This window comes from Myxine glutinosa, chromosome 8 (assembly GCF_964187855.1).
Source record: "Myxine glutinosa chromosome 8, kmMyxGlut1.1, whole genome shotgun sequence".
Taxonomy (NCBI): domain Eukaryota; kingdom Metazoa; phylum Chordata; class Myxini; order Myxiniformes; family Myxinidae; genus Myxine; species Myxine glutinosa.
In genome coordinates, this window is record NC_136268.1 from 88,190,021 (window position 1) to 88,217,633 (window position 27,613).

The 27,613-nt window shown below is 43.9% G+C and overlaps 1 protein-coding gene across 1 annotated transcript; it reads left to right on the forward strand.

Annotated features, from left to right (window-relative positions):
* The first annotated feature begins 953 nt into the window (after positions 1–953).
* On the forward strand, positions 954–24,878 carry LOC144893386 (uncharacterized). Its single transcript, XM_078783974.1, has 8 exons — positions 954–1,355; positions 5,958–6,890; positions 10,016–10,075; positions 10,449–10,706; positions 15,421–15,509; positions 24,279–24,451; positions 24,584–24,686; positions 24,813–24,878. Exons 1-8 carry the CDS (start codon positions 1,247–1,249, stop codon positions 24,876–24,878), a joined length of 1,791 nt encoding a protein of 596 aa, XP_078640100.1. The 5' UTR covers positions 954–1,246.
* Positions 24,879–27,613: the final 2,735 nt, after the last annotated feature.

Consider the following 27,613-nt stretch of genomic DNA (forward strand, 5'->3'; position numbering starts at 1 on the left):
GTGAATGTTGGAATAAAGTTGATCTGTGATCGGACAAGCAGAGGCTGAAAATTTCCTTTCGTTCAAAGTTTGAAATTTCTTTGATTAGCGCTCTTAATCCAGTTAATTAATCAGCACAATGAGAGGGGTGAGTATTGCTGACAAGTTGGACTAGAGGTACGCAAACTCGCCTCTAAGCTGTCTAGCCGAGGTTTGAATCCAGACCCAGCTATAAACTGTCAGTTTGGTGATTCACAAGCAGGATGATTCATCAGTGTGTTGTGTTGTGCCCTTCGGATGGACTTTAAACTCTCGGCATTAGTTGGTGGCGTTAAAGATCCCACGGCACATCCTTCTCAAAGAGTGGGCGAGCTATCGCCAGCAACCCGAACAAATTCCAAATTCCTGCGCTAACCTTAGTCGAACGTCAGGCGTGGCCAGCCGGTTCGTGAAAGACTTGGTCCAAGCTTACCCCCCAGCCAAACCCACAAGGTGGGAATAATTTGCAACTTTTAAAGAAGAAAAAGAGGGGTGCATATTGTGGCCACATATATATATATGTATATATATATATATATATATACACACACACACACACACACACACACACACACACACACACACACAAACGACCGTTTATCTAGCTGGGTATTGATCCGAACCAGCCAAGGCAACACAAGGACAAGTCCCTCTAGGCTCAAGCTCGAGGTTACCCTGCCAGATCTATATCATGTGAACCATTTCAATTAATTCACTGGATCGGTGGACTAATCAATGATGCCACGATTCACGGTATTTGAAAGCATTTTTTTCCGCTAAATTCCTTCACAAAACAGGCGATAACTCTGCTAAGAAAATAACACCGAGGGACGGATTAAATAAAGACCTCGGGGGAAGGAAATGGTATCACAGACACGTGTCTCTGCACCCGAGAACAAAACCGTAGAGGCTCACGGGAAATTTGCCACGTGGAAGAAGTGCGCATGCGCATGCGTCACTTCCACGGCGGGCATGACGTGGGTGGAGCTGTATCCGGAAGTAGTGGAGTTTGGTAGCCTTCATCAATTCCGGACGTGTGGAAAATAGTCGTGTCAGTGATTTTGTTTTCTTTTATCGCGAGTACCGCGTTGGGCAGCCATGATCGCTGCATGCGTACTCAGGTAGTGACACGGTCCTTAAACGGTGGTGGCACTTCCCACCGGTACCTTTGAGGCCTCGGTGGCCTCTGGAATTCTGATTAGTGTCAGGATCGCAGTGTGTTGGGATTATGGATAAGCAAGTGCAGGGGAAAAGAAGGCGCGGCGGGGTGAGGGATCCCGGAGAGATTGCGACTCCTCTGTCCTTGACGAGTCAGCACCAGAAACCCTCCGTGAACGGTGAGCATTGGGGCTTGTGGAGTAAAGGCCGTAAATGAAAAACCTATTCCCACTGTACACATCTTGGGGATTTGGATCTGTACTTGTGAACGAGGGATCGCCCACGATTGGATATAAATTGATACAGTGCTCGAGATGTGTCCAATGTCCGGGGTCACGTCTTCTGTCCAGGTGTACATTCCTTCTCTCTCCTCTTATTCCGAATCTGTTGCTTTTTTCTTTTTTTTCTTGGCATCAGCCCCAGTGTTCTGGGGACGTGGCCCTTGCCCGACATCACGAAGCCGCGTCAGCTACGCCGATTACTTTGTGTGTAGAGAGTTGGTTTGGTGCTTGGTAGACTCGGCGGTGTAATGCGCAGAGGGTTCGCTTCGAGTCTGGGAGGTCTGGGGTTCGAAGCCCTGCTGAGTCGGACCGAAAAGTTTTAAAACGTTTCAAAAATGTGCTGCTTCCTTGCCTCAGCATTTAAAAGGATGGAGCACGGGCAAATAACCATAGGTTGGCAATCATTGCACTGGCTTTGATGAACCTAATGCTCTCCTGCACTGAAGTTCCTGTAAGAAACTAATGTTATTATTAATAATAATTAACATTAGTAATAATCAAAAGACCAAATGCTGTGAACCCTTTACGTTATTAATACTATTATTATTATTTCGTATGCAGCCTGTGGCTCCTGGTTGCATCATTGATGGGAGTGTTGCTGTGCCGCTGATGCAGTGCCCCCTGTTCCCGGTGGCTGGTACTCATTTTGCCGACCTCTGAAGGATGAGAGGCTGAGTCAACCCACCTGGTGTTATTTAACGTCATGACAGGGGCTCAAACTCACGACCCTAAGATCTTAAGCCAGCCATCTTTACCGTTAAGCCAACACCAGGCTTAACCCTTTACATCCGATTTCAACCTCGCACTGTTCAAACCAAAAAAAGGAAATTGTAATCTACAATGATAAAAGTGTGTGTGTGCGCGTGCGTGTGTGCGTGCGTGCGTCTCCTGCATAACTTCAAAACCACGACACCTAGCAGCCCCAAACTTTGCGTGCATACTTCTCTACCTCCAAAGGATTGCACGAATGAAAACTGGGTGCTTGGGTGTGTTTTTGAAGACCATTTACGCTAACAGGCTTATCTTTGGTCAGCCTGCATTCAGGTAGCTCAGCTTGGGGTCTTAATTCCACCATTTTGGCCGCTCAACTCAAGTATTTGTAGCCTCGACAGGTTGGTTTCTGTACAAGAAAGCTTGATATCTACGAATGGTAATATAGCTGATCTACATACCTACTATCACTATTCCTCAGTACATTGCAATGCTTATAAACGCCAGTGTTCGTGCGTTTATTTAATTTCCGCAAAGCTCGAGAATCTCTTCATCTGAACGGAATTTCAAATTTTTAACTGCGGAATTGACTTCAGCAGCAGTTCCGACTTGAAGTGTTAATTTGTCTAATTCGGACATTGTGGGACACTTCTGGCATCTCAGCACTATTGTTGGAGTGATTGCTTGCATCTTTTGCAAGTCATGGCGATACAGTAGAAAGCGCTCCCTTTTTGTTTTGTTATATTATGATGAAAAGATGAACTGATTAGATTTCTGCATCAAAGGTAAAGGTCAGAGGTCATGTCAGGTAAAATGTGATACTTGAGATCAGCTGAGGGGATTTGAATCATATTTGGTACAAGTTATAATGATGTAATAATGTGGGAGGAGGCATATCGGTCGACGTCACAATGTCTAAGAGTGCCGTTCAATTTTTTACGGCATAGCTCATAGGGCAAAGTAGTCTCGAACAGGTTATATGTCCGTATGTATGGATGTCCCTCACAAACGTACACCAATCAGAGCTGAGGATCTGGTCACATGACATGGATGATGTGATGTGATTACGTCTGTGATGTCATTACGGCATACGATGGCAGACTCCACAAACCACCATTTTGATTTATATGCAGTTCAGGCTGAACGTATTGCCGAACCTGTCATATATCACAATCGCCTTGCTCTACCTTTACGTTTTTTCCTTCAGTGTGAAACACAAATAAACCGATTGTTAAAATGGTCATCAAATATCAAAAGCATCGGCGTTTCGGTTCTTCCAATGACACTGTACGTATAGGCATTAGGCTTCATGCCTTCATGCCTCACCTTCAGGCCGCTTCAAACAAATTGGCCCACGTTTCTTAATACAGTGGTGTCGTTTTTGTAATAATAATAATAATAATAATAATAACATTAATAATAATATAGTAAATATAATCGTACCACTGCAATCCTTTGTCGTGACTGCAAGGTTACTGGATTGAAGCGGTGTATTGTTGGTTCATTGTTTACTCGAAACGTATAGAATAAACCAGTGTCTCAATGCAATCTCTTCACTTCTATGGTGACAAACAGCTTAGACTTAGAGACTTAGAATACTTCAAACTAATTTAATACTTACATTATTTGCTAACTGGTATCTTCACCAAAGTCATACTATCCCCTTCAAGTAAAGTATCAAACAAGCCCGGCTACAGCCTTTAAAACCTGTATTTTATTTTGATTGAATTATAATTATATACTTGAACATTAATAATAAAAAAAAATAACCACCTTTAGAGGCAATTTTTCCCCGCAAAGCAGGGGTTGGCCTTTTTCGGGAACCGTGGTTGTTGTTGTTTTTCGGTCCCCTTTTTGAAGCAATGTTTTACGGCCGGATGCCCTTCCTGTCGCCAACCCTTTTTGCCGCCTTTAACGACAAACAGGGAATTACCAGTGAACTGGTACTCAATTAGCCGACCTCGGAAGGATGACAGGCTGAGTCAATTCCCCTGGCGTTAATTCAGCGATCGACCGGGATTCAAACCCAGGATCCTTGGATCCTAAGCCGGCACCCTAGCCGCTAGCCCAACACCAGGGTCAACATTATAGAATGAACATTATAGAACACAAATCGCCTTCTTGGTATTTTCAAAACCCTTCCATTTAGCAGTAGTACTTGAACAAAATATTGCGCCATATGTCATCTTGGCCAATCAAATTTGCCGCTCGCACTCTCAGTGTTGAGGAATATCGAGATTCAGACAAAATTGCGGTTCATAGGAAATATCGATTGTCCTCAAACGTAACGCAAGAGCTGAAAAGACCCTTCCCATTTCCTTTTTCTCAAGACTGCGTTGGGTAAGGTGTTCTATGAATTCTCTAGCTGAGAGAATGGCTCGCTGCTTGAAGCTATTCGTTAATTTTCCCCAATGTCTGCCATAGCTTGTGAAAATATCGAGGAAACAACACAATCGGAGTTTGAAAGGTCCTCTGGATTATTCCTGTACGACCAACCTGGGGTCATTAAAAGTCAGTCGAGTGTAACTGTCTTCTTTAAGCCACTTGCGATTTGAGTCTGTCAGCTTGTTTTGCTGCTCTTTAGTCAGCATTCATAAAGTGTACCTCATTGCCTGATTACCTCATTCATTCAGCTACAAACTGTCACCGTCGTGTTTCACATGCAAGGCAATACGTGCATCGTCTCTTGGATGGACGCTAAGCTGTTCGTCCATTTTCTAATCCTCACCTCTAACCGCAAGTCCTTTCTAATCCTCACCTCTAACCTTAATCCTCACCTCTAACCTCACCAATAACCTCTAATCCTCACCTCTAACCAATAACCACCAATAACCAATAACCAATAACCACCAATACCAATAACCAATAACCAATACCAATAACCAATAACCAATAACAACCAATAACCAATAACCAATAATAACCACCAATAACCAATAACGTCTAACCAATAACCACCAATAACCTCACCTCTAACCTCATCAATAACCTCTAATCCTTTCTAATCCTCACCTCTAACCACCACCAATAACCTCTAACCTCACCTCTAACAATCCTCACCTCTAACCTCTAACCTTTCTAATCCTCACCTCTAACCTTAATAACGCAAGTCCTTTCTAATCCTCACCTCTAACCGCTGTCCTTTCTAATCCTCACCTCAAATTCCTCACCTCTAATCTAAAGGGGGCACTGCATCAGCGGCACAAATGGCATGCAAACCTGCAGCCACATGCTGCATATGAAAGCAGAATAAGATCCCACCACTCACATGATGCGGAGTCCCTTTGTGCAACTCGTCTCGGATAATGAAATTGGTCAGGGCACTGGCACGCAATGTCCTTTTAAAAATGTACTTTAGGGTATTCCACAACCGCAAGCTTAATGCAGCTTAGATACCTGGCTTTACATCCTCATCCAAAGGGCAGCATGCTATGAGATAAAGCGCCTAATGCTGCCATTTACCAGAACGGCGGTTTATATTTCAGTCAGACTCCTTCCATTGGGTTTGAACTCCATCTGAACAACTCGACATTAACCAAGTTACCAATGGAGCTGTCCGATATTCCTCCATGTTTTTTCCCCAGATTTCTTGTGGCAAATTGCAGTTGCCTTGACAAATTGCTTTGCAGCAATGTAAAATGATGGGTTTTTTGAGGAAAAACAAATACATTGTGTGTCCTTTAAGCCTTACATGATCATGCAATTGACTTTGGTTATTCATATGGGCTTGATTGAGTGTTCGTATGCTCAGTTCAATGTTTATTTATTTATTTATTTTTCCTATTCTAGGTCCACAGCAGAAACCTGCAACCACTTTGCAAGGCCATTTCCCACTCCAGAGTTCTCAAGCGCACACAGGACATCTACCGAGTGGGGGCAACTTTCCACCTTACCAACAGATTCCACAGCCAGTGAACTATGCTGCTTCACAGCCATTTTTGAGCTGTACACCACAAATTCCCACTACATTTCAAAGCGCTGTGCCATCCCATACTCTGCACACTGCTTCGCATGGCACTTTGCCACCGGCGGCTCTTGGATTAGGTGATTTGGATGCAGCCAGAAACTCACCATTGACCTCACAAGACTCGACAATAGATTATTCTCAAGGACCCAATATGATAATGAGGTCTGAACATCAGATTGCAGCAAATACTTGGGGTCTGCAACCTCACAGGACTTCTGCCATGGTTCCTGAAGCGCATAGTATGAAGGCAACGGGACAAGTGGTTTCTAACTCCATTTCCGCAGAGTCAAATCCTGTTCCCTTGACAACCATTTCTCATCCCTCTAAGTCATCCAGTCATATCTCTAAACCTTTGGTAGCCATTTCCTCTGCTCCTCTGGCACCCTTTGATTTGCGAACTCAGGTAGGCATGGTAGCACATAACACTGGACCTGGTCTTGCTACAATGAATTCTGATGTTAGCCATAATGTTGATGGAATTGAAAGCCCACATAAATCCCTCGGTAAGCCCATGGTTTCAAATCCTTTGATTCAACAAGATGGACACTCTTCGCAGTTTTATCCCGAACCTTCAAACTTTGGATGTTCACCACAGACCTCTATAAATTCTGTGTCCCCTTGGCCAAGGCCACCTCCAGAAAATTTTGGAACGATAGTCAGGCAGCCTCCTACCTATTGCCAGCCTGCAGCAAGCCATCTCCCTCCGAGACCATTGCAAGCCTCGTATCCACCAGCGTCTACTTCCACCACACCTGGTAAGCCATATTCTCTTTTGGGTTTCAAAAACATTTGCCAACTACCAGGGCATTCAACCATCTATTTACGTACATTCTTCTCTGAATATTGTAAATGGCTATCAATATAACGAGGTAGAAGAAGAAGAACGAGTTTTGGTGGAGGTTCTAAATTTAGAAAAAGAAGAGAATGGTGGATGATTCTAGAGAGCTTTGGATAAGGGTGATGACTAGAAAAGGTGGATGAAGAGGTATTTCGAGGTGTGGTTGTAGTGATTTGCAAATTTTGGGAATTTTGCGTAAATCTATAGATGCCTCTTAATTTTGCTGCAGTGCATTTCAATATAAGGGTGCCAGGGTTCATGTTATAGGTAACCACTAGAGAAAGGAGGGATCACAAACTGACGGAGCGTTTTCAGGTTATGTGTGATGTTGAGACTTGAGGTTGGGGAATTTGTAAATGGGTTGTCAACGACGATTTGGGATTGCATTGATGAAGGGCACATTACAAGTATTGAAATGACTTTGTTATTGGTTTGTCGTCGATATGAGTCGAAAGCGATTCTTTTCTCGTCACTAGTGTGACAGCATTGGACCAAATTTTCATTGATCTTAACGGCCTTGTAGCATACCTGCCTGCCGTACTGCTTGAGCATTAGATTGTCTTTCACCAAGCCCAGATGTGCATGAGCCGGGGGGGGGAGGAGAGTGGATGGTAGGTAGGGAGGGGCAGAGGCGAGGAAAGAGTGGAGTGGAGTGGAGTGGAGTGGGGGAAGGGGGATTATATGCTCTTTATTATTGTATTACTAGTGGGGTCACCCGTGGGAATCCCACGGGCATGGATGTGTGTGACATTTGGTCAACTTCATTTAGATGCTGCACATTCAGTTTTACAAACTGGTTACTGGAAATTTATCAGATCCACAAATGATGTCATCTACACAATGTATTTACTTCTGATAACATGTGAATGCATGTGCATGCACATGGGAAAGACAGTTTGAAATGTGTGATTACATCTCATGTAAAATGTGACTTTAAGAGCTCAAATCCTATCCCTCCCACATCACGCACACTGCACCGGGGAGTGGATCACCCACAGGGGAGTGGATCACCCACAGGGGAGTGGATCACCCACAGGGGAGTGGATCACCCACAGGGGAGTGGGTCATACACACACAGGGGAGTGCGCCACACACACACACACACACACACACACACACACACAGAAACTCGTGTGAAAACAAAAACAAAAAAATTAATAAAGATTTCACGATTTTATTTCCTGTAGCTCTGAAACACATTTTCTTTGGGCAGTGTATAATCGCTCCGAACGAAACAGGCATTACCTGGTTACAAAGTAAAAATAGATTAAAACCAAATGTTATTAATAAATATTGTATTCCATAGTTAGTTTACATTATTATGTACATTTTTGAAGTACTGTATTGTTTCATTCCATGGTTGGAAAAGAGTTTACTCGCTTTAAACAAACACTGTTATACACCCTCAGGAACATGGAAAAATATAATTAGACTTCTGTTCGATCCCGAAATTCAGTATTCAGTCGCTGTACTTTTACGAAGTAATAATATAAATAACGAATTCCTGGGAACGTTCTCTCCTCTCCTTCCCCTCTCCTCCTCTCGTTCCCCTCGTTCCCCTCTCCTCCTCTCGTTCTCCTCTCCAGAACACCTTTCCTACCAGTCAAACATGGAGGAGGTTCAGTGATGTTTTGGGGTTGCTGTGCTGTCTCTGGTACTGGGTGCCTTGAATGTGTGCATGGCATCATGAAATCAGGAGATTACCATGGCATTTTAGAGTGCAATGTTCAACCCAGTGTCAGAAAGATGGGTCTCAGTCGAAGGTCATGGGTTTTGCAGCAGGACAATGACCCCAAACACACTTCAAAAAGCACCCAGGAATGGTTCAAGACAAAACGCTGGACTGTTCTGAAGTGGCCAGCAATGAGTCCAGATCTAAATCCCATTGAACACCTGTGGGGAGATCTGAAAACAGCAGTTGGGAGAAGGCACCCTTCAAATCTGGGAGAACTGGAGCAGTTTGCACAAGAAGAGTGGGTCAAACTGCCAGTAGAGAGGTGTAGGAAGCTCATTCATGGCTATAGGAAGCGTGCTACCAAATATTAAGTCAAGGGTGTCAATAATTTTGTCAATGCCATTTCTTTTTCTTTTCTCATTTAAAAGGATATATTAAGTTCTGAATCAAAAATAAAGGTTCTGTAATTATTTACAGTGAAATTAAGACTTGTCGAGACCAAATCATTTCGGCAATTTCAACTTATTTTTAGAGGAAATTGCGGGACTAACTACTATTGGAACATCCCCTTTCGACCCATTAGACCATCTACCCTTTTTTGACGCACACCACACAAACATCTGTAGTCTTCTTGCAAAACACATACTATACTTTTTTCAGCAAGTAATGCATAATCTCTACCCACCCGGGGGGTGGTGGGCACTTTGCTAGTTGCTCAATAAGTCTGTGGTCTGAAATAAAGTATAAAGAAAAAGAAAAAGCTCGTGTTATACATTTTTTGGAGAAGAACTAAATGCAAACCTCATGTGATTATGTGCTGTAAGGCTTTATTGTAGACGAATAACTTTTCTTTGGGTCATTTGGCAACTTGTATATTCAGCCTACGCCCCATGGATTGGGTGTGTTATTGACACGGATTCTCGGTGCATTTCGATAATTTTACAAATCGTCTATCTGTAATCTTTCTACCATATATGTAATGAATATGTTAAACCTATTAATGAGGCCCAAACTGAAGTTTGTGTTTGCACAAGCATGCCAATGAGTTTTGTGCTGTTGTCTCTCAAGGATTGGAAGAGCTTAGTTAGCTTCTGCATTTTGCATCACTTGGATTTAGCGCATTAAAAATAATTCCACAATACTTGTATTGACGTTTTCGACCTCACTGCAAGGTAATTTACAGCCGAACTGTTTGTTGTTTTACTCGTGCGTGGTTCACGTGGATTTCACATGTGGGGGAGGGGGGGCGTTAGGGGGGAGAGGAAGGTTTCATTTTTCTGTTGTTTCAGAATTTCTTTGACTGCCCTTTGATTCCAGGAACACTTGGTTTATATTGTTGACGTGATGTTTTCCCTGCTTTGTTTTAGCAGCCAGCTCTGGGGTTAAGTATCTAGGGGATATCCCTTCTTCCCTCCTTGGAGCACCAGGTAACTGGGGTGTTTTTTAATTTGAATGTGCTTTCTGCTGCTTCTGTTAGTTTCTGAGGGTGCTGCAGCATGCTGAACTAACCTTACCTGATGTGCACAGTAGCTTTGCAAACTCACCACCAAAAAAAACCACCAACCTAACTCACGTGGTGCTGCAGGTACAGATGTCTTGAGCACATCTGGTGAGATTGGAATTACTTTATTCTCCAGGATTTGTATTAAAGTCTGCACCTTTCAATGCTACAAGTCTTGCCTGTTGATGTGTTGGTGTTGCTTACTACTCCCTTCCATGTTTCACTGATCCTGATCGTGTACCCTGAAAGTTGCTCGTTAGAAAGATGTTCTCATTGTGCTTTTACATTCTCACCAACAGGTCCTCCGAGGGGCTTTACACCCATCTCTCCTGGTTATGTAGATCACACTATGGTGGGTGGTGTTCCTATGGTTGCTGCTGCTGCTGCTCCTCATATTCACCATCCTCCTGGGAATGCTCCACTTTCTGTGCAACAGCCTCCTCCCATCTCTGGGACTGTAATGTCTGCTCCACTCCCAAATCCTGCCTACCAGTCACAGCAGGACTCGGCCACATACCTTTCTGGACCCGTTTCCACACAGCCAACGCCACTGAAAAGTGAGGAACTCGAGATTGCATCATGTGCTAAAGTCTGACTTGTTTGGCATATTTATAAAGTTGCTTGGAACACTGGCTCCCTACAGGAGTGGAAAAGGTGGTGGGTGTTTTGAATGGGGTGATTTTATGTTGAAGGTGATGATCCCAGATTTCGTAAAATATTCGCATGCACACTGCAAGCAACCAATCACCAAGTTTCAACGAAAAAGTTATTCGACTTTCACATGGAGTATGGGGAAAAAAACCCACAAGGGTTTAACTTTAAGCATCAAATGCAACTTCAATTAATCTTCAAGTCATTTCTGTGGATACGGTATGTCTTATCCGCGATTGGCTGTGGAGCACGTCATGTCGAATGGTTTGGGGTCTTTGGCTCCTGAATGAAAACTATGATGGTACATCATTCTGAGTCCCATTTGGCAGCACAATATGTCGTTGCATTTTTTTGCTTGTCAGAACAAATGGTTCAAAGGGATCTGTGATGTGTAAAGAGTATATACCTTTTCCCCATCCAAAACCTTGATCATAAGATGAAAACCTTGATCATAAGGATCAAAACATCGCCTTCAGTGGTGGAGGTGATGATAGGAGACATCGTTGTACTTTTCCGTGAATTGCTTGGACACGATTCGATGGACAAATCAACATGATATAGTATTTAAGTTTTCAACTTGAGATCCCAGCAATGTATGCTGTGGCCAGATGGAAATGCCAAACATGCTTGTTCAACATTGACGAGTTTGTGTGAGACACAACACTAGATCGTGTGGGATGGTAAATAGGTTTTGAACGTTTTGGGCAAAGAAAGCTATATTCCACAGAGGGAATATATGCTGCATACAAATGCTAATTGAAATGGGGATATTTCTAAAGTTTGTGGGCATGCTGAACAAATGACAAACTCCTGCCCAAACGACGTCTCGTCAAATGTCAGGCTTGGCCAGCCGATTTGTAAAAGACTTGCGTCAAAAACATTACCCAGCCAAACCCACAAGAAGGTAGGAATAATAGGAGTTATTTATGCAAATAACCCACCCCTGTTATAATCTGAACCTCGGGGGGGGGGGGGGGGGGGAGGAAAGTGTTCTAGGAAAATTTCAGGCCCATATCCGCACACCCCACATGCCAAGGATGTGTTCAGTTACCAAGTTTATTGTAGAGCATTCACCAAGTGACTTAAGCACTTAGCAAGCACTCCGGTTTTTTTTTTGTATACCAAGTCGAGGCTCGTGTAAGAATTAACACATAGAACATATAATAAAGGGAGCAGGTGACGAGAGAGGGAGGGGAAGGGAGAGGGAAGCACAACAACAGTAGGGAACAGGGACCTCGGGAGATCTGTGGAAGGGAGAGGGCTGGGTCGGGGTACACGGGATAAACAAGATGGAAACTACAGAGACTTTCAAGAAAGAAAACGGAATTTGAAGGAGGTTGATTAACGGGGATAGAAAAGATCACGGTTTTGGATGGGGGAATATAAGAGATGGTGGTGGACTTTCATTGGTGGTGGTGGTGGACTTGCCATTTGGTGGACTTGCCATTCAAAGCTATTGATAAACTGCTGTCTTGGCAAACGCTTGCCAACTGCTTGGGGACTGAACACACCCCAGCTTTCCTCTCCCCATGACTGGGAAATACACGATCTCCATATTTCCAGCAGTCGACATGGCTTCATTGTTAAGGGCCAACGATAGGCTCTTTTCAAATACAACTGCAGTAAATAATCAATTGACATTAAAATGAATATCTTGAGAAAGAGTTGTAATAATTTTATGTTTACTGTACCGATGTGTTCAAAACCAGTGTTTCCGGTACTGATGCTGCTCATCCATTAGAAATGTATAAATGCCCTGAAGGCTGTTGAATTTTTATATCATTCCACGAAATCATCCATACCATTACAAGTCCCTGACGTACAATGTCAGCTGTTAGTACAAGTAAGAGAAAACGTTAAAGTTTTACGGCTGAATTCAAACTCAAACTTTGCGAAAAAGGAGACTGATTTCTGGAGAAGAGGATGAGAGTGATGACAACATGCATTGCGACAGACCAGGGACGAGTTCTGTTATCAACCATCTCGCTGGCACTTGCCGAGCAAGCTGTTCCTTATCAACAGTTTTGAATGGAGTGCTTGCTTGAGTACTTAAACCACTTGGCGAGCGCTCGACAAGAAACTTGGAAGTTGAACACCCACCCGCACTTGCCGAGCAAGCTGTTCCTTATCAACAGTTTTGAATGGAGTGCTTGCTTGAGTACTTAAACCACTTGGCGAGCGCTCGACAAGAAACTTGGAAGTTGAACACCCACCCGCACTTGCCGAGCAAGCTGTTCCTTATCAACAGTTTTGAATGGAGTGCTTGCTTGAGTACTTAAGCCACTTGGCGAGCGCTCGACAAGAAACTTGGAAGTTGAACACCCACCCGCACTTGCCGACTCTGAGCTGCTTCAGCTGGTTCTCACAGACGCAGAAGACGAGAACTTTGTGGGCTTTACGGAAGATGATTTACTGGTCCCATAAACAGTTTTGGAATTATATGTGTCAGGTAAAATATGCGAAAGAGCTGTCATTAATGATATTACAATTAAACTTGCAAAAAATTAAAAAAAACTGCCTCTATCTCCTTGATAACTTAACTTGGTCTCCAGTGGTTATGTTCCATGCCGTATGGTGAAATACCGTATATTGCACAGTTAGAATATTTGGAGCTAATTTAACGTATAGCCCATGTTATTTTTGTGAAAATACAGTGATCGTTTTTGGAGAATGAACTGTTTTATCAATATTATTTATATAAAGATGGTACTATCTCTGCCAGGCTGGCAGAGGTTCATAAGTGAGGTTCGGCTCGGTAGTTCGATTGTGGGATTAATGCGGCGGGAGGGGGGGTTGAAGTGGTGGAAATGATGCAGAGATGGAAGTTGGAAGTGTTGTGTGTGCAGGAGACCAGATGGAGGGAGACAGGGTGAGGAGGTTGGTAAGAAGATACAAGCTGTTGCATACAGGTGGGGATGGAAGGAATAATGGCGTCTGAATAATAGTATCGGAAGAGATCAGCAAGCAGGCGGTTCGAGTGGAAATATGGGAGGATTGGATAGTTGTTGCATTGTGGTGATACAGAGGCAAATGCTGTGTGTTATGTCGGTATATGGGCCGCAAACAGGAAGGTCTGGGGTGAGAATCAGGAATTCAGGGACATACTGGAGAGGATGATGGGAATGGTTGAGATATAAGTGATGCTGTGCATTGCGAGGGACTTTAACATGTATGTCGGAGTAGCGGAGCTGGGTGAAGAGGAGTGTGTTGGTAAATTTCGTTGGGGAACAAGTAATAGAGAGTGAAGAGCTGGTTGCACTGGTGGCGAGGAATGGAATGGCCATAGCTGGTTCATTTTTGAAAATGAGCATGGAGAAGACAGGTGATTTGGGTCGGATAGCAGAGAAAATAAATGAATATCAGGTTGGAGGGGAAGGAGATCAGACAAGGAAATAGGTTTGAGTATCTGCGTGTAACAGTGACCAGGGATGGTAAGTCAGAGGCAGAGGTGTGGAGGAGGATTCAGGTCTGTGCGAATGGAGGAGGGCAGAGGGAGTAATGGCAGACATATTTCAAGGAGATTGAAAGGAAAGGTTCTGATGTCTTGTCCAACGCCGGCCTATATTTATGGTCTGGAGACGGTGGCACTGACAGAGAGACAACAACAGAGGCTGCAGGTTTGTAAGAACAACTGGGTCAGGAGAATTGTGGGAGCGAAGAGGGTGGATAGAAGGAGAATGGATAAACTGAGCAGATTGGTGTGCAGTTGAGCTTGATTGGGAGATCGGTGAAACGCCGGCTGAGATGAGCTTGGCATTTGGTGTGGATGGGGGAAGAGTGAATGGCAGGGAGTGGATATGTGGAGGGAACAAGGTAGGAGGAAAAGGGATAGACCACGGTTGAGATGGGCAGATTGTTTGAACAGGGATATACGTAAGGTGGGGGTGGTTGGAGGGTGAAGAGAGTTGGCTGAGGACAGAGGGAAGTGGAGGAGTTTTATGGTCAAGGTGGGGCAGGAGCTTGGTGCCATTAAACCTCACTCCTTATAAAGGGAAGAGGAGGAGGAGAAGAAGAAGTTGTCTTGACGTGAAAAATCATGAACTAATGAATTAATTGATGACCTGAACCTCACTCCTGTAATTTGTTTGTGTTTTCTTGATTGTCATTATTTCTTTAGTGCAGTCTTTTCCCCTTTTCGTTTTATCTTTAGCTAAACATCTTCTCAAAATGTGAATTGCAACGAATTTTGACTTAAGCAATGAAATATCCCTCAAGTGAATCCACTTTGCTCTGTTTTGCTGCTTTGTGGCAATTTTTTTTCGCCAGAGATGTGCTGTTGTTTATTTAAAAAAAAAAAAAAATTTTTACAATCCCATTTTGGTTTGTTCAACTTGCCATCAACTGTTAAATTTTACAATTACCCTACTTCACAAACGTTTTAATGGTACCTTTAAAAATGTATGTACATGTTTTAGCGAGGTAAATTATTTGATTTGTCCCTCTTGCCCAAACTTCGAAGCGCTATGTGAGTCCACACACCTTTCTGTATCAGTTGCAATCTCTTCATAAGATTTGCTGATATTCAAATTGATAACTCTGTAATCCACTTTTCATGTGAGAGTATCAATGACTTGGTACTGAAATAGTTGACATGATTACTTCATTTTGTTTCTTATACAGGTGCAGCGATTAGACAAGGGCCGGGCACCCCACATGGTTATCCACCCACTAGGTCTGGCTTTCACAATGTTGCATCAAGAAGTACACAGGTACCACATATGAGCAAATGAAGTCGATAAACTGATTGATTGAATTGATGTGGGGTTGATATAGAGTCGGCATGATGGGCCAAATGTTTTTGTTTTGATTTTCTGTATTTCTTCAATAATTTCGAAATATTTCAACTTTTATTACTAGCATGTGTAATTTAATACAAAGTAAATAAATATATTTATCCTGTATTATTGAAATAAAATGCATAATTTGGGGAGCATGATTAATGTATTTTAACTTAATAAATTAATTTCTTTTTTTTGTTTTGTTGATTTTCCGAATTTCTGTAATAATCTCAAAAGATTTTAATTTTTATTAACAGCATGTGCTATTTCACACAAAGTAAATACATTTTTCCTGCATCTTCTTATTATAATAGAGCAAACGTATATGGTTATGTATGTCCCTGTGTTTACATGCGACGAAAACATCTTCTTCTTCAAAATTTGTTAACACCCTCTTAATTAACCCTCTTAATTGCGTTAAGACTGCTGAGACCCCTCAGACCTTTGATGACCCTTTAATTCCCCCAAGACCCTTCAGATCACCAAGACCCCTGAAGACCCAAAATACCCTGAAGACCCCCAAAGACCCAAAACACCCCAAATACCCAAAATACCTTTCACGGCCCTGAGGCTCAAAAAGACCCTGACTACCCGAAGACCCAAAATACTCCGAAGACCCAAAATACTCCGAAGACCCAAAACACCCTTAAAGACCAAGAAGAACCAAAAGACCCTGAAGACCCAAAAGACACCGAAGACCCTTAAGACACCGAAGACCCTTAAGACCCAAAAGACCCTGAAGACCCAAAACACCTCAGACACAAAATATCCTTAAAGGCCCAGAGGATCCAAAAGACCCAAAAGACCCTGAAGACCCAAATGGTCCTGAATACCCAAAACACCATGAAGACCCAAAGACACCGAAATGGTCAAAGATGCCTACCTCTCTGAAACGACATGTGGTGAGGCGCGCGGAGTGCACCGAGTCACACTAGTAATTGAAATAAGACGCATAATTTGAAATACTTTGATTAATTGATTGAATATTTAATTTTTGTAATGTTATATATTGTTACGGATCTCAAACGTCGGCCTTTTCCTCTTACCAAGAGGGGGTTAATCCCCTTGTCTGTTACTGACCGACGTGATCTTGAAGTTACCCCGTTCCTTCTGGTCGGTATTAGGTAGGGTTGCTGGTCAATTTGGTCCTGTTACCTAATTACCAACACCGACCGTGAAGCAAGGAGATAACCTCCCACCCGAGCCGCAGCGTTAGTGGATACGCCGAGCGAAGCGAGCCGCGACTCGGGCCGTTAACAATGACAACCCGATTCTGAGCGGTTTCTAACCGTGCCACGTGTACCCAATGAGAGAAAAGACGAACGCGGTCGGACAAGAGGAAACCAGAAAATAGGAAGAACAAAGATGGGTTTATTAATTATTCACAAGAAGGAGAAGAGGAAACGAAAGGAATATACAAGATAGGAAAAGGAAGAAGCAGCACACAGGGCAGTCTTAAAACGGTCTTATCCTTAATAACCCAGACAAACGTACACACACACGGGGATTGTAGATGGTGGATGGTCAGGTAGAGGGTCCGGCGATGGGGTCCAGGCTCCGGTCCAGCGAGCGAAACCCGGCAGGCAGCTCCGCGTATAGTTGAATGCGACCGGACAGTTATATAGCGGGGGGAAGCTGGTGTCCTGCGTATGTAATATGTGCACACTTGTGCCAAACGCCCTCTCTCTCCCCAATGTCCTCTTTAACAAGCGCGCCCTTGTTCTTCAGTCCTTCTCCAAGCCACCCTTCCAACACGTCCTCTTTAACAAACGCCGGCGCATGAGTCTGCTGGTAAATGTGCTCGCTGGCAGGTCCCCCGCGCAGTCCAGTGGTATGCGCACCAATCCTTCTCCGCGTAAGTCCTGTTACAACGCGCGCGCCTCCAATAAGTCCTGTGAAAGGGCTTTCCGCTCGCTTATATATCTCCCCCAAGCGATCACTCCGCCAGCCCAAAGCCACGCCTGTCGGCGATGTCACTTCAGCCCTGGTTGCCTGGTGAGGGCTTAACGGCTCCGCCTTTGACGGCTGGATGACGTGGCCACACCTTCTTCCTGGTGTTCCGCCCCCTTTCTCGGGCCTCACCGCGTGGCTTATGGCGGCGTTTGGACGTAAGCCCAGCGAGGCTGCGAATGCTGCTGGCAGAGGCACGTAACAATTTTGGAGGGGCCATGGGCAGACTGGAGGGCGCGTAATGGCGTCGCTTTGAGAGGGAGGTTGCAAACTGAACGGAATGGGGCCTACTTCTTATTTGATTGACACAACGCAGATTCAACTATTGGAAACACGGCCTTATCTAAAACACATACTAATGAAATAACTGGAATCCTATGGTGGCCTACGTGTTGCTTGTGGACTAACTAGGGATGCTACCTTTAACCTTTAATGATGTTGAATTTATTTACACAAGTGAGGGTTCTCAAAACCGCAACAATATTATACTATTTTTAAGTCAGTGTAGGCTATTTAATACAAATATTCAGATATTTTGAATGTAATTATTGACATTCATATATTGACCGAAGCATTTCAACCTTTTAAATGAATTTCTTCTGTTTTTATTGATTCACCAATGCAAATAGATAATTGATTTCTTTTTCTGTCTGTATAATGTACACTACTTACAATAAGTTAGGGATATTGTGGGAGTGAGTTTGTTTTTTTTATAGGGGCTAGGGTTAGGGTGTTGAAATCAAGAATGCTGTGTTTTTTCGCACTCATTAATAACCATAGAATTAGGACCAACAACGTTTTTCAACATAATTAATACACAAAATCAACCACACCGAAGAACCTGCCAATAATATCCCTAACTTATTGTGAGTAGTGTATTTGTTACTATGTGAAATTATTTATATTGTAAACTTGACATTATTAGTCCTTGGACTACAGTCATGTACATTTTTTTTTCTTTTTTTTCTTTTATTCTAATAAAACCGAATTGATTGATTGATTGATTGAAATGACCTCTTGCATTCAAATTCCTTCTATATCTTTGTACCAAATGACCAGCAGACTGGCTTGGGCTGTGGTAATGGGAATTATGAACAGATACTTCAATACTACCACGAGGACATGAACTGGGTCTGTTAAAGTAACATAAGTAAGATAAGGTCTTAAGTTACGGGCAGGGGTAACATAGAAGGCAGAGGTTGGTAGAGAAGGGTGTTCGACCAGATGGAATCGTTTATAACAACCTGGTCTGCACTGTTGCGTTGCGGCCCAAGTTCCAGTATACGATGAACAATATCGTGGCAGTGGTGGAAAAGTAGATTATTAAATGCCCATGACAAAACAGCTGTATTTTATCTTTTTTAAATGATGCACAAGACATGGGGTTTGATGTTGGCAAGTAAAGGCAGTATTAAAATAGGAAATAGCGTAATGACAGCAATAGTGGGATGGTGGGTATATAAGGATGAGTAAACCAATGCATAGGTGAATGATAAGAATTAGGAAGTTCCCAAACATGTATACAGTGCACAGGGAATCAGAGAATGAATAACTAAAGAATGAGAGGAGGGGAAAGGAATTTTTGTTTTTTACTTAAAAAAAAAACAAAAAAAACCTTCATTGTTAACTAGAACGGCACTTGGTAGAGAGCATACCTCCACCATTGAGTGATATGGCCAAACAGGCGAATAATCACTTAAAAAATAGTCTACTAGCTAGATCCGGACCTGGATCTTCACTAAAATGGAATCGATTCTTCCTTGTTACACACACAACCTGTCCAACAAGTTTCGTCCAAATCCATCCATAACTTTTTGAGATATTCTGCTATGTATCGTTTTTGTCCCTATCTCCCAATGGTGAAGAATCACTTTAAAAATTCTAGTAGCCGGATCCGAATCCGGATATTCACCAAAATCAAATGATTTGGTCATTGTCACATACGCTACATCTCTGCCAAATTTAGTCCGAATTCGTCCACAACTTTTTGAGATATTTTGTTCACAAATGGATAGACAAACAAACAGACAGGGGTGAAAACATAACCTCCATCCATCTTGGGTGGCGGAGGTAAAAACAAACAAAACAAAAACATGTTACAACAGGGTGACTCAAAATAGACGGATCGGGATACTAAGCCATGGAATAGCCGATCAGTAGCTTGCAGAAACCAAAGTTTCTGTTTTATATATATTTTTTCTGTAGCAATGTGTAACTTGTCACTTCACATGTACTACGAGAACGGCACTCGGTAGAGCGCATACCTCCACCAGGCTGAACAGTTTATGTTTTGTATCCCCTCCGCCAGGCTGAACAGGCTGAACAGTTACTTCCGCCAGGCTGAACAGTTATGATAGACCGGATCTGGATCCAGACCTGAACCAAAATTGAATCGGCTTGTTCTTGTCACCTACCAAATTCATCCTCCAAGTTTTATTATAACCCATCTCCAACATTTTGAAATATCATGCTATATATCGTTTTTGGTCCTATTTCTCAATTATGAAGAATCACTTAAATACATTTTTAACTGGAACGGCACTCTTCCACGTCACGACGTCGACCAATATGCCTCTGACCTCATTATTGCATCATTATAATACTTGTACCAAGTTTTAATTTAAATCCCTTCAGCTGTTCACAAGTTATTATATTTTTACCTGACACGATCTCTGACGTTTGGCCTTTGACCTCGGAACTCCAAATATAATCAGTTAATCATTGCATCATTATACATATCCTGTACCAAGTTTTAATTGGATCAGTTCAGCCATTCTCAAGTTATAGACCTATAACATACTTTGACCTCTTGGCCCCAAATTCTAATCAGTTGATCTTTACATCATTATGAATGATACATACCCTCTACCAAGTTTGAATTAGATCACTTCAGCCATTCTCAAGTTATAGACATAATTACAGACTTTGACCTTTGACATTTGACCTCATGACCCCTGAATCTAATCAGTTCATCGTTGCATCATTCTACATAATTGTACCAAATTTGGTCAGAATCGCATCACTGAATCTAAACAAGTTATTGCGGTAACACGATTTTTACCTAACATGACCTCTGACCTTTGGCTTTTGACCTCATGACCCTAAAGTCTAATCAGTTCATCTTTACCTCATTTTACATACCTGCACCAAGTTTGACTAAAATCCCTTCAGCCATTCTCAAGTTATCACCTTAATGAAAACCTATCACGGACATTATTAGTCCAATTATGGATTATTAACCTTAACCTCGAAAATTATTATTAACCTCGAAAATCTTCATCTTTATCAAAAACTCTCTTCCTCACTCGCCCTGCACTGCACTCTCTCCACCTCACCCCCAGGAATACCTCTGGCTACGGCTTCCCCTTCGCTCCCACCTCTTGTTCATATGTGTGTTGTACCGTCCACCAAACAGTGATGACTCCATCTACATCTCGCTGTCTGATGATATGGACCAACTTCTATCTACTCATCCCAACTCTCTCTTCCTCATATGTGGTGATTTCAATTGTCACCATGCCAGTTGGCTGGGTGTGGGTACCTCTCTCACCAGCCATGGCTCTTCAGCAAAGGACTTCTGCGACTCACTGGGACTGACACAATCTGTCAATTTCCCGACCCGGATCTCAGTCAACGGAGCATCTTCTCTTCTGGACTTGGTTATGACTAACTTCCCTGAAAATGTCTGCTGCTCTTCTGCTCCGATTGGATCATCTGATCATGTCCTTGTTAAAGTGGACATCTCTCTGACCATCCTCAGGGAGCCTGCTCAGCGTCGACGAGTCTGGCATTTCACTCAGGCCAACTGGCACGGTCTTCAAGCAGCCATCAATCATCTGGACTGGTCTCCCATCTCTACCACCTCTGACATCAACTCATCCTGGGAATTCTTCCAAAGTAAATTGCTCTCTCTCATGCACAGATTTATCCCATCTCGTCTTCAGTTGTCATACCCTTCCTCCCGTCCATGGTACACGGAATCTTGTGGTGAGGCTGTTGCCCAGAAACAACTTGCCTTCGTCTCCTGGAAAGCAAATCCAACGGAAGGAAATCTCATTTCCTTTCACAAAGCCCGAAACAAGTGTGTGTCCACCCTCAGGAGAGCCAGGAAACAATATCTCTCCGTTCTCAAGACCGAACTCTCTTATCTGTCTCCCTCTTCCAAATCCTGGTGGCGTCTGGTCAAATCCGTTTCTGGTGTTTGTTCCCCCTCCATCCCCTCCCTTACCTCAAACGGCTACACAGCTGACTCCGCACGTGAAAAAGCTGAATGCCTCAACTCTGTGTTTGCCTCTAAATCTTGTGTCCCAAACCCATCCCTCTCTGTACCCACCATACCCAGTCGTACCCTGCTGCTCCTGGACTCCGTGTCCTTTCCTCCTGACAAGGTGGAAAAGTTTCTGTCAACCCTCGACTCTGATTCTGCAACTGGACCCGACGGCATCAGCCCACGGGTCCTAAAATCCTGCTCTGCCGCTCTATCTCACCCTCTCTCTGTTCTCTTCACCCTCTCTTTTGCTCAAGGTCAACTGCCATCTGCTTGGAAATCAGCCAACATCACCGCTTTGCACAAAAAAGGTGCAAAAACAGATCCTAGCAACTACAGACCAATCAGCCTTCTCCCAATTAATCAGCAAAGTCATGGAATCCATCATTGCTTCGGATATGAAATCTTTCCTCTTCTCCAATGGCTTGATCTCTGATCATCAATTTGGTTTCAGACCAGGTCACTCTACTCTGGACATGCTGCTTCTGCTGTCTCAACAATGGATGGAGGTCCTCAATGCCAAACAGGAAATTAGAGCTGTCTCCCTCGACATATCACGTGCCTTCGACACGGTCTGGCACCCCGCTCTGCTCACCAAACTCTCCTCCTTTGGTATCCATGGAAATCTCCACGCATGGCTGGCGGACTTCCTCTCTAGTCGTCGTCAACGTGTGGCCCTGAATGGGTTTCTCTCATCTCCTCTTCCTGTTCAGGCTGGAGTTCCCCAAGGCAGTGTTCTGGGCCCCGTGCTTTTTCTGGTCTTCATCAATGATCTCTCTGACTCTCTCGAAAATCCTCTCTATCTCTTTGCTGATGACTCCACTCTCTGCCGCTCCATTCCTCTTCCCTCAGATCGGCAGTCTGCTGCCTCCTCACTCTCTGAAGACCTGGACAAAATCACAGACTGGTCAAACAAGTGGAACATGTCTTTCAATCCTGACAAATCTCACACTCTTACTATGTCTCTCCGAAAAGATCGACTGGACAACCCTCCCATCTACTTTCTCAACAATCCTCTCCAAGAAGTTCTGTCGCTCAAGATTTTGGGTCTCACTATCTGCCATGATCTTTCTTGGGAAAACCACATTTCCAAGCTGGCCTCCAAAGCCAGTCGCCGATTGGGCATCCTCCGTCGTGCGAAGTCCTTCCTCGGCACACCTGAGCTCCTCACCACATACAAGGCTTTCATCCGCAGCTCAATGGAATACTGTTCTCCCCTATGGGCCGGTGCTCCTGCCTCACACCTAGCTCGGCTTCACGCTGTTGAAACCAAAGCTTTCAGAATTATTGGAATCTCCCGCGATGAAGCTATCTCTGAGGGCCTTTCACTCACTCACCGCAGGCAGGTAGGTGGTCTTTCTGTCTTCTACCGACTCCTCTCCGGCCTTGCACCCCCAGCTCTCTCTGTGCTCTGTCCCCCAAATATTCCTACAGGTCGCACAAGATCTGCCAGCAACCCTCTGATGGTTAAACTGCCGAAATCTCGGCTCTCTGCTCACCTTCACTCTTTCATTCCTCTTTTCTCCCGCCTCTGGAACAAACTCCCTCACTCCCTTCAATCCCACTCCTCCCTCCAGGTCTTTAAAACAGCTGTTCACCACCATCTCTTATCTTCCCCCATCCAAAACCTTGATCTTTTCTACCCCCGCTAATTCACCCCAGATCCACCTTGTTTGAAATTCCAACTTCTTTCCTGGAAGTCCTGGCAGTGTCCATATGTTTTATACCTCTCCCACCGCCCCCTTCCCATGCCCCCCCCCCCAAAGCCCTCGCCCTCTCTCAGATCTCTCGATGTCTCCATGTCTCTCGGTCCCTGCTCTCAAATGTTGTGTTTGTGTCCTTCCCCCTCTCTCCCCATCTTGTCTAACGCTCCCGATGTTATATGTTTTATGTGTCGGTTTGTCTTTCTGTGTGATTAATGTTCGCTCTTTCACGAGCCTCGATCTTGTATACAAAAAAAAAACAAAAAAAAAAACAAAAAACAAAAACAAAAAAAAAAACCTATCACGGATAATTATGGAGGCGATTTTGTCGATGGAGGCATAAAAACTGGTATCGGGATCCTGAGCTTCACCAAAAACATCAGTACTTTTGTTTATCTGATTTATTCATTCTTGTCACACACTTAACCTTTCCACAAAGTTTCGTCTGAATCTGTCCATAACCTTTTGAGATAACCTGCTCACTGATAATACGGGCAGCCAAATAGGGGTGAAAGCATATGTAGATAGGACATAGGTCCTTTCGTGGCAGAGGTAAATGGTGTACAGTATTTATTTTGTACTATACTAGAGTCTTTGTGTCATTTAGGACAAGGTGTGAAGTTGTGCATGATGTATGTATGGTATCAAATTGTAAAACTGCTAAAGCATAAACATGCCCAAGTTACTGTGAATACTGTGTTGTTGATTTGAGGCAAAAGTTGTCTTTCTTTTGCACTTGTGAAAGTTTTCACATTTGTTCTGCACTGCACCATCTTCCAGCCATCCTTTGACTCGAACCAACTTGCAAGCTCTATGATGGGTTTGGGGATGCAGCAGGAAAAATTTCAACCAGTCGATCTTCTACAAGAGCGGAATATTCTCCCAATGACACAGCTGCCACCCCTTAAGCCAAACCTTCACCCAGAGCTTCAGAAAAGAAATTGCAGGCCAGAGTAAGTTTTTGGTTTTCCTTGTTTAATTTTTTTTTTCTTGTTTTATATTGTACATCAGTATGTTGGATCTACTTAAATATTCTGTCATAATGCATTAAGAAATAGCTTGTCTTGTCTTTTGCTTGCTCGTAGCATCTTCTGCTGCACATTGACGAATGTGCCACAAACACAGGCACTGCTACACAAAGCAAGGCTTCCACTGGGTCTCCTACTCCACCCATTCAAAGATGTCAAGGTGAGCATAGGTAGTACCTGCCACACATCCACCCTGTTTAGGTACCCTTTATCAGTTAAATTGATTTTAAGTTGTAGCCTTCCGGATAACATAAACATTTAAAAAGGCATTCTGACTTTGTTGCAGTCTGAAAAACACAAACGCCCACTTCCTAATGCATTGTCAGCTGCTACGCTGCTAACCACAACCTGAGTCAGCCTACTTAGGCTCTGGAAGCCTTTTATTGACAAGATTGTCAGCCCACTTCCTCGGAGAGCGTGTGTATGTGCAACGACGTCCGGGGGAGCGACATCAGAAGTGATGCGGCAAAACATAGTTCACCCTCTGCCTGCTGTTGGGAAGCAGCTTCAAAATGGGAAGCAGCTTCACCAGCCCACAGTGGGGAGCCTTACTCCATAGCACTTCGGATGAAGGCTCTGTACACTAATGAGCTGTGTGTTGCTCAGAATGGACTTGCCACTGTGGAGATTACCGAGGTGTCGGCCAACCTCAAAGTCCAGTTTGGAGAAATGGTCCACCCAATACAGGTTATGATGGATAATGAGGCCGAGGAGCTCCAGGGATTGCACATCTTCTAGGGCTTGGCCAAATAATTAAACAGGGTGAGAGGGAAGCCTGGTGTTGGCTTAGTGGTCAGGGTGCCGGCTTGGGATCCTAGGATCCTGGGTTCGAATCCCGGTCGATCACTGAATTAACACCAGGGGGGTTGACTCAGCCTGTCATCCTTCCGAGGTCGGCAAATTGAGTACCAGCTTGCTGGGATGAATGATCCCGGTGTGTACCCCGGTTTAGAATAGGTGCACCGTATCCCTGCGCATCGTAAGAGCGTGACCAAGGGTTGGCGTCAGGAAGGGCATCCGGCCATAAAAACATTGCCTCAAACAGGGAACCATGATTGTCATGGGGCCCGCAAGGCTAACCCCCGCTCTAGCGGGGAAAATGGCCTTAAAACGATCATTCATTCATTCATTCAGAGGGGAAGTTCAACAATCACTCCTTATTAAAAGACAAAGTGAGTTTGTAATTTTCTCATGGGTTAAAACATCTTCCAGGTTGCTGAACAACAACTTTTTAATTTCCAGATCTCTAAATGGATGCTGCGGCAGCCTGCTTTTCAGAAGTCTAATCGACTGTTTGGTGCAGTGTGGTTGTCAACGTAATGTAATGTAATGTAATGTAATGTCAACAACATAATGTACTGTTAAGTGTTTGCCGGCCGGGTCATGAGTGGCTTCTTGGACCCACTTTCTGACCTGTAACCCTGAAGCAAATGAGCTGCAGATAACTTGTGGCATGACTGGTTGATAAACAACCACGGACGCCATCTAAGGCAATCAATTTAGGTAGAGTCCTTGCGTCCACTTCCCGCATTACCTTCCTGGCAAATTAATCCCCCCAGATGGGGGATACCTGCTCTCGATGCCCCACTACTATAAATCAAGAAAGGCCAAGAGAAACCGCAAGTGTGACGTCAGCTTGTCTCTGACCATAGCGAAACAGCTGGGAAAAACTCCCATCCACTACTTACATACTCTGTCTAACCAATAGAGAAAGAGATGATCAGGGAGATTGGAAACAATTGGTCATGTTAAGCAAAAGCATGTATTTACAAGCAAACAGTCATGTACAAAACAAAAGCAGTGTCACAAACAAAGAACCTTACTCTTAAACACACAACCCCATTAGCCATTCATCCTACCACAAAACTACAGATACAAGCACCTCAATCATTCCGGGAATCAAGATAAGCAAGGGGGATGGGCAGATAAAGTGAAGTCGGTGGGCGTATGGTGTCGACGCTGGCTCACCTCGCATACAACGGACAAGGTATAATGTGCGGGTAATTGAGAGGTGCAGATGGGAGGTGCGGTGTATGTGGTAGTGTTTAATGCGAGCTCTGAAAATAACTTGTGGATTCAGTTGATGCTCCACAACAGTGTGAGTCAATGAGGCATGTGCGCTGAAAGATGCAATAATATAAGATGTGGGTGTAAATGACGTGCAAGAAGAGAAGTCAGTTCTGAGGAGATTTGGTGAGAGGTGGTCACCACGCCAGGAACCCCGCAGATTCATTCTCGTTCCGCTTGGTACTTCTCAACATTGCGTTCCCTTGGCCACTGGCCTGGACTCATGCTCTCTGGACTCGACTCACTTAAAGAGGGCTCTCTGTCCTCTCTTGCTCAGGACCAACTCGTTCTTCTGATTTCTCCCAGAACTAACTCGTTCTTGTTTTCAGATCGAACTCTCCTCTTGCTCAGTACTATCTCGAAGTCGAATCGAACTGCAACTGGAACTTGACTCTCCCAGAGCTGAAAACTGGCGAGGAACTGTGCTTCCAGGGATCTTATTGGCTTCACCTCTGTCGCCAATCATGTCCGCTTTTCAGCATCCCGCCATGTTGATTGGCTGATGCCCTGCAATCTAGCTATCGTGATTCGACCCCAAAGTGCAATGGGTAGAGCTGCTGGTTTAGGGCAGGGTGAGCGGAAGGGTCATACAGTGCTCTCGCAGACAGAGATGAGTCGCCTGTGTGAATGCCCACCCGCTGTGATTGGACTTGCTGTTTAGACGATCGAAGCACTGGACATGCCTCTTAGACGGCTGAAGCGCTGGTGAAATGGAGTTACGTGGGGCAAGTGTCTTGAGAATGTGGTTTGAGGATGGAATTTGAGAATGAGGGACGGTATGTCGTTTGAGAATGGGTGTTTGACAATGAGGTTCGAGTATGGAGTTAGAGAATGAGTACGGTGACAATGGGGATCATTATAACTACATTCTCAACGCATCATTCCCTTCCACTGATACAAGGAGAGAGGTTATCTAACTAAACAAAATACTACGGATATATCTAAACTCCAGCCTTTCTTTGTGTTGGATGTAACTCGCCGGGGTCTTCTAAAACCGCAACAGTACAGTGGATTGTCCAG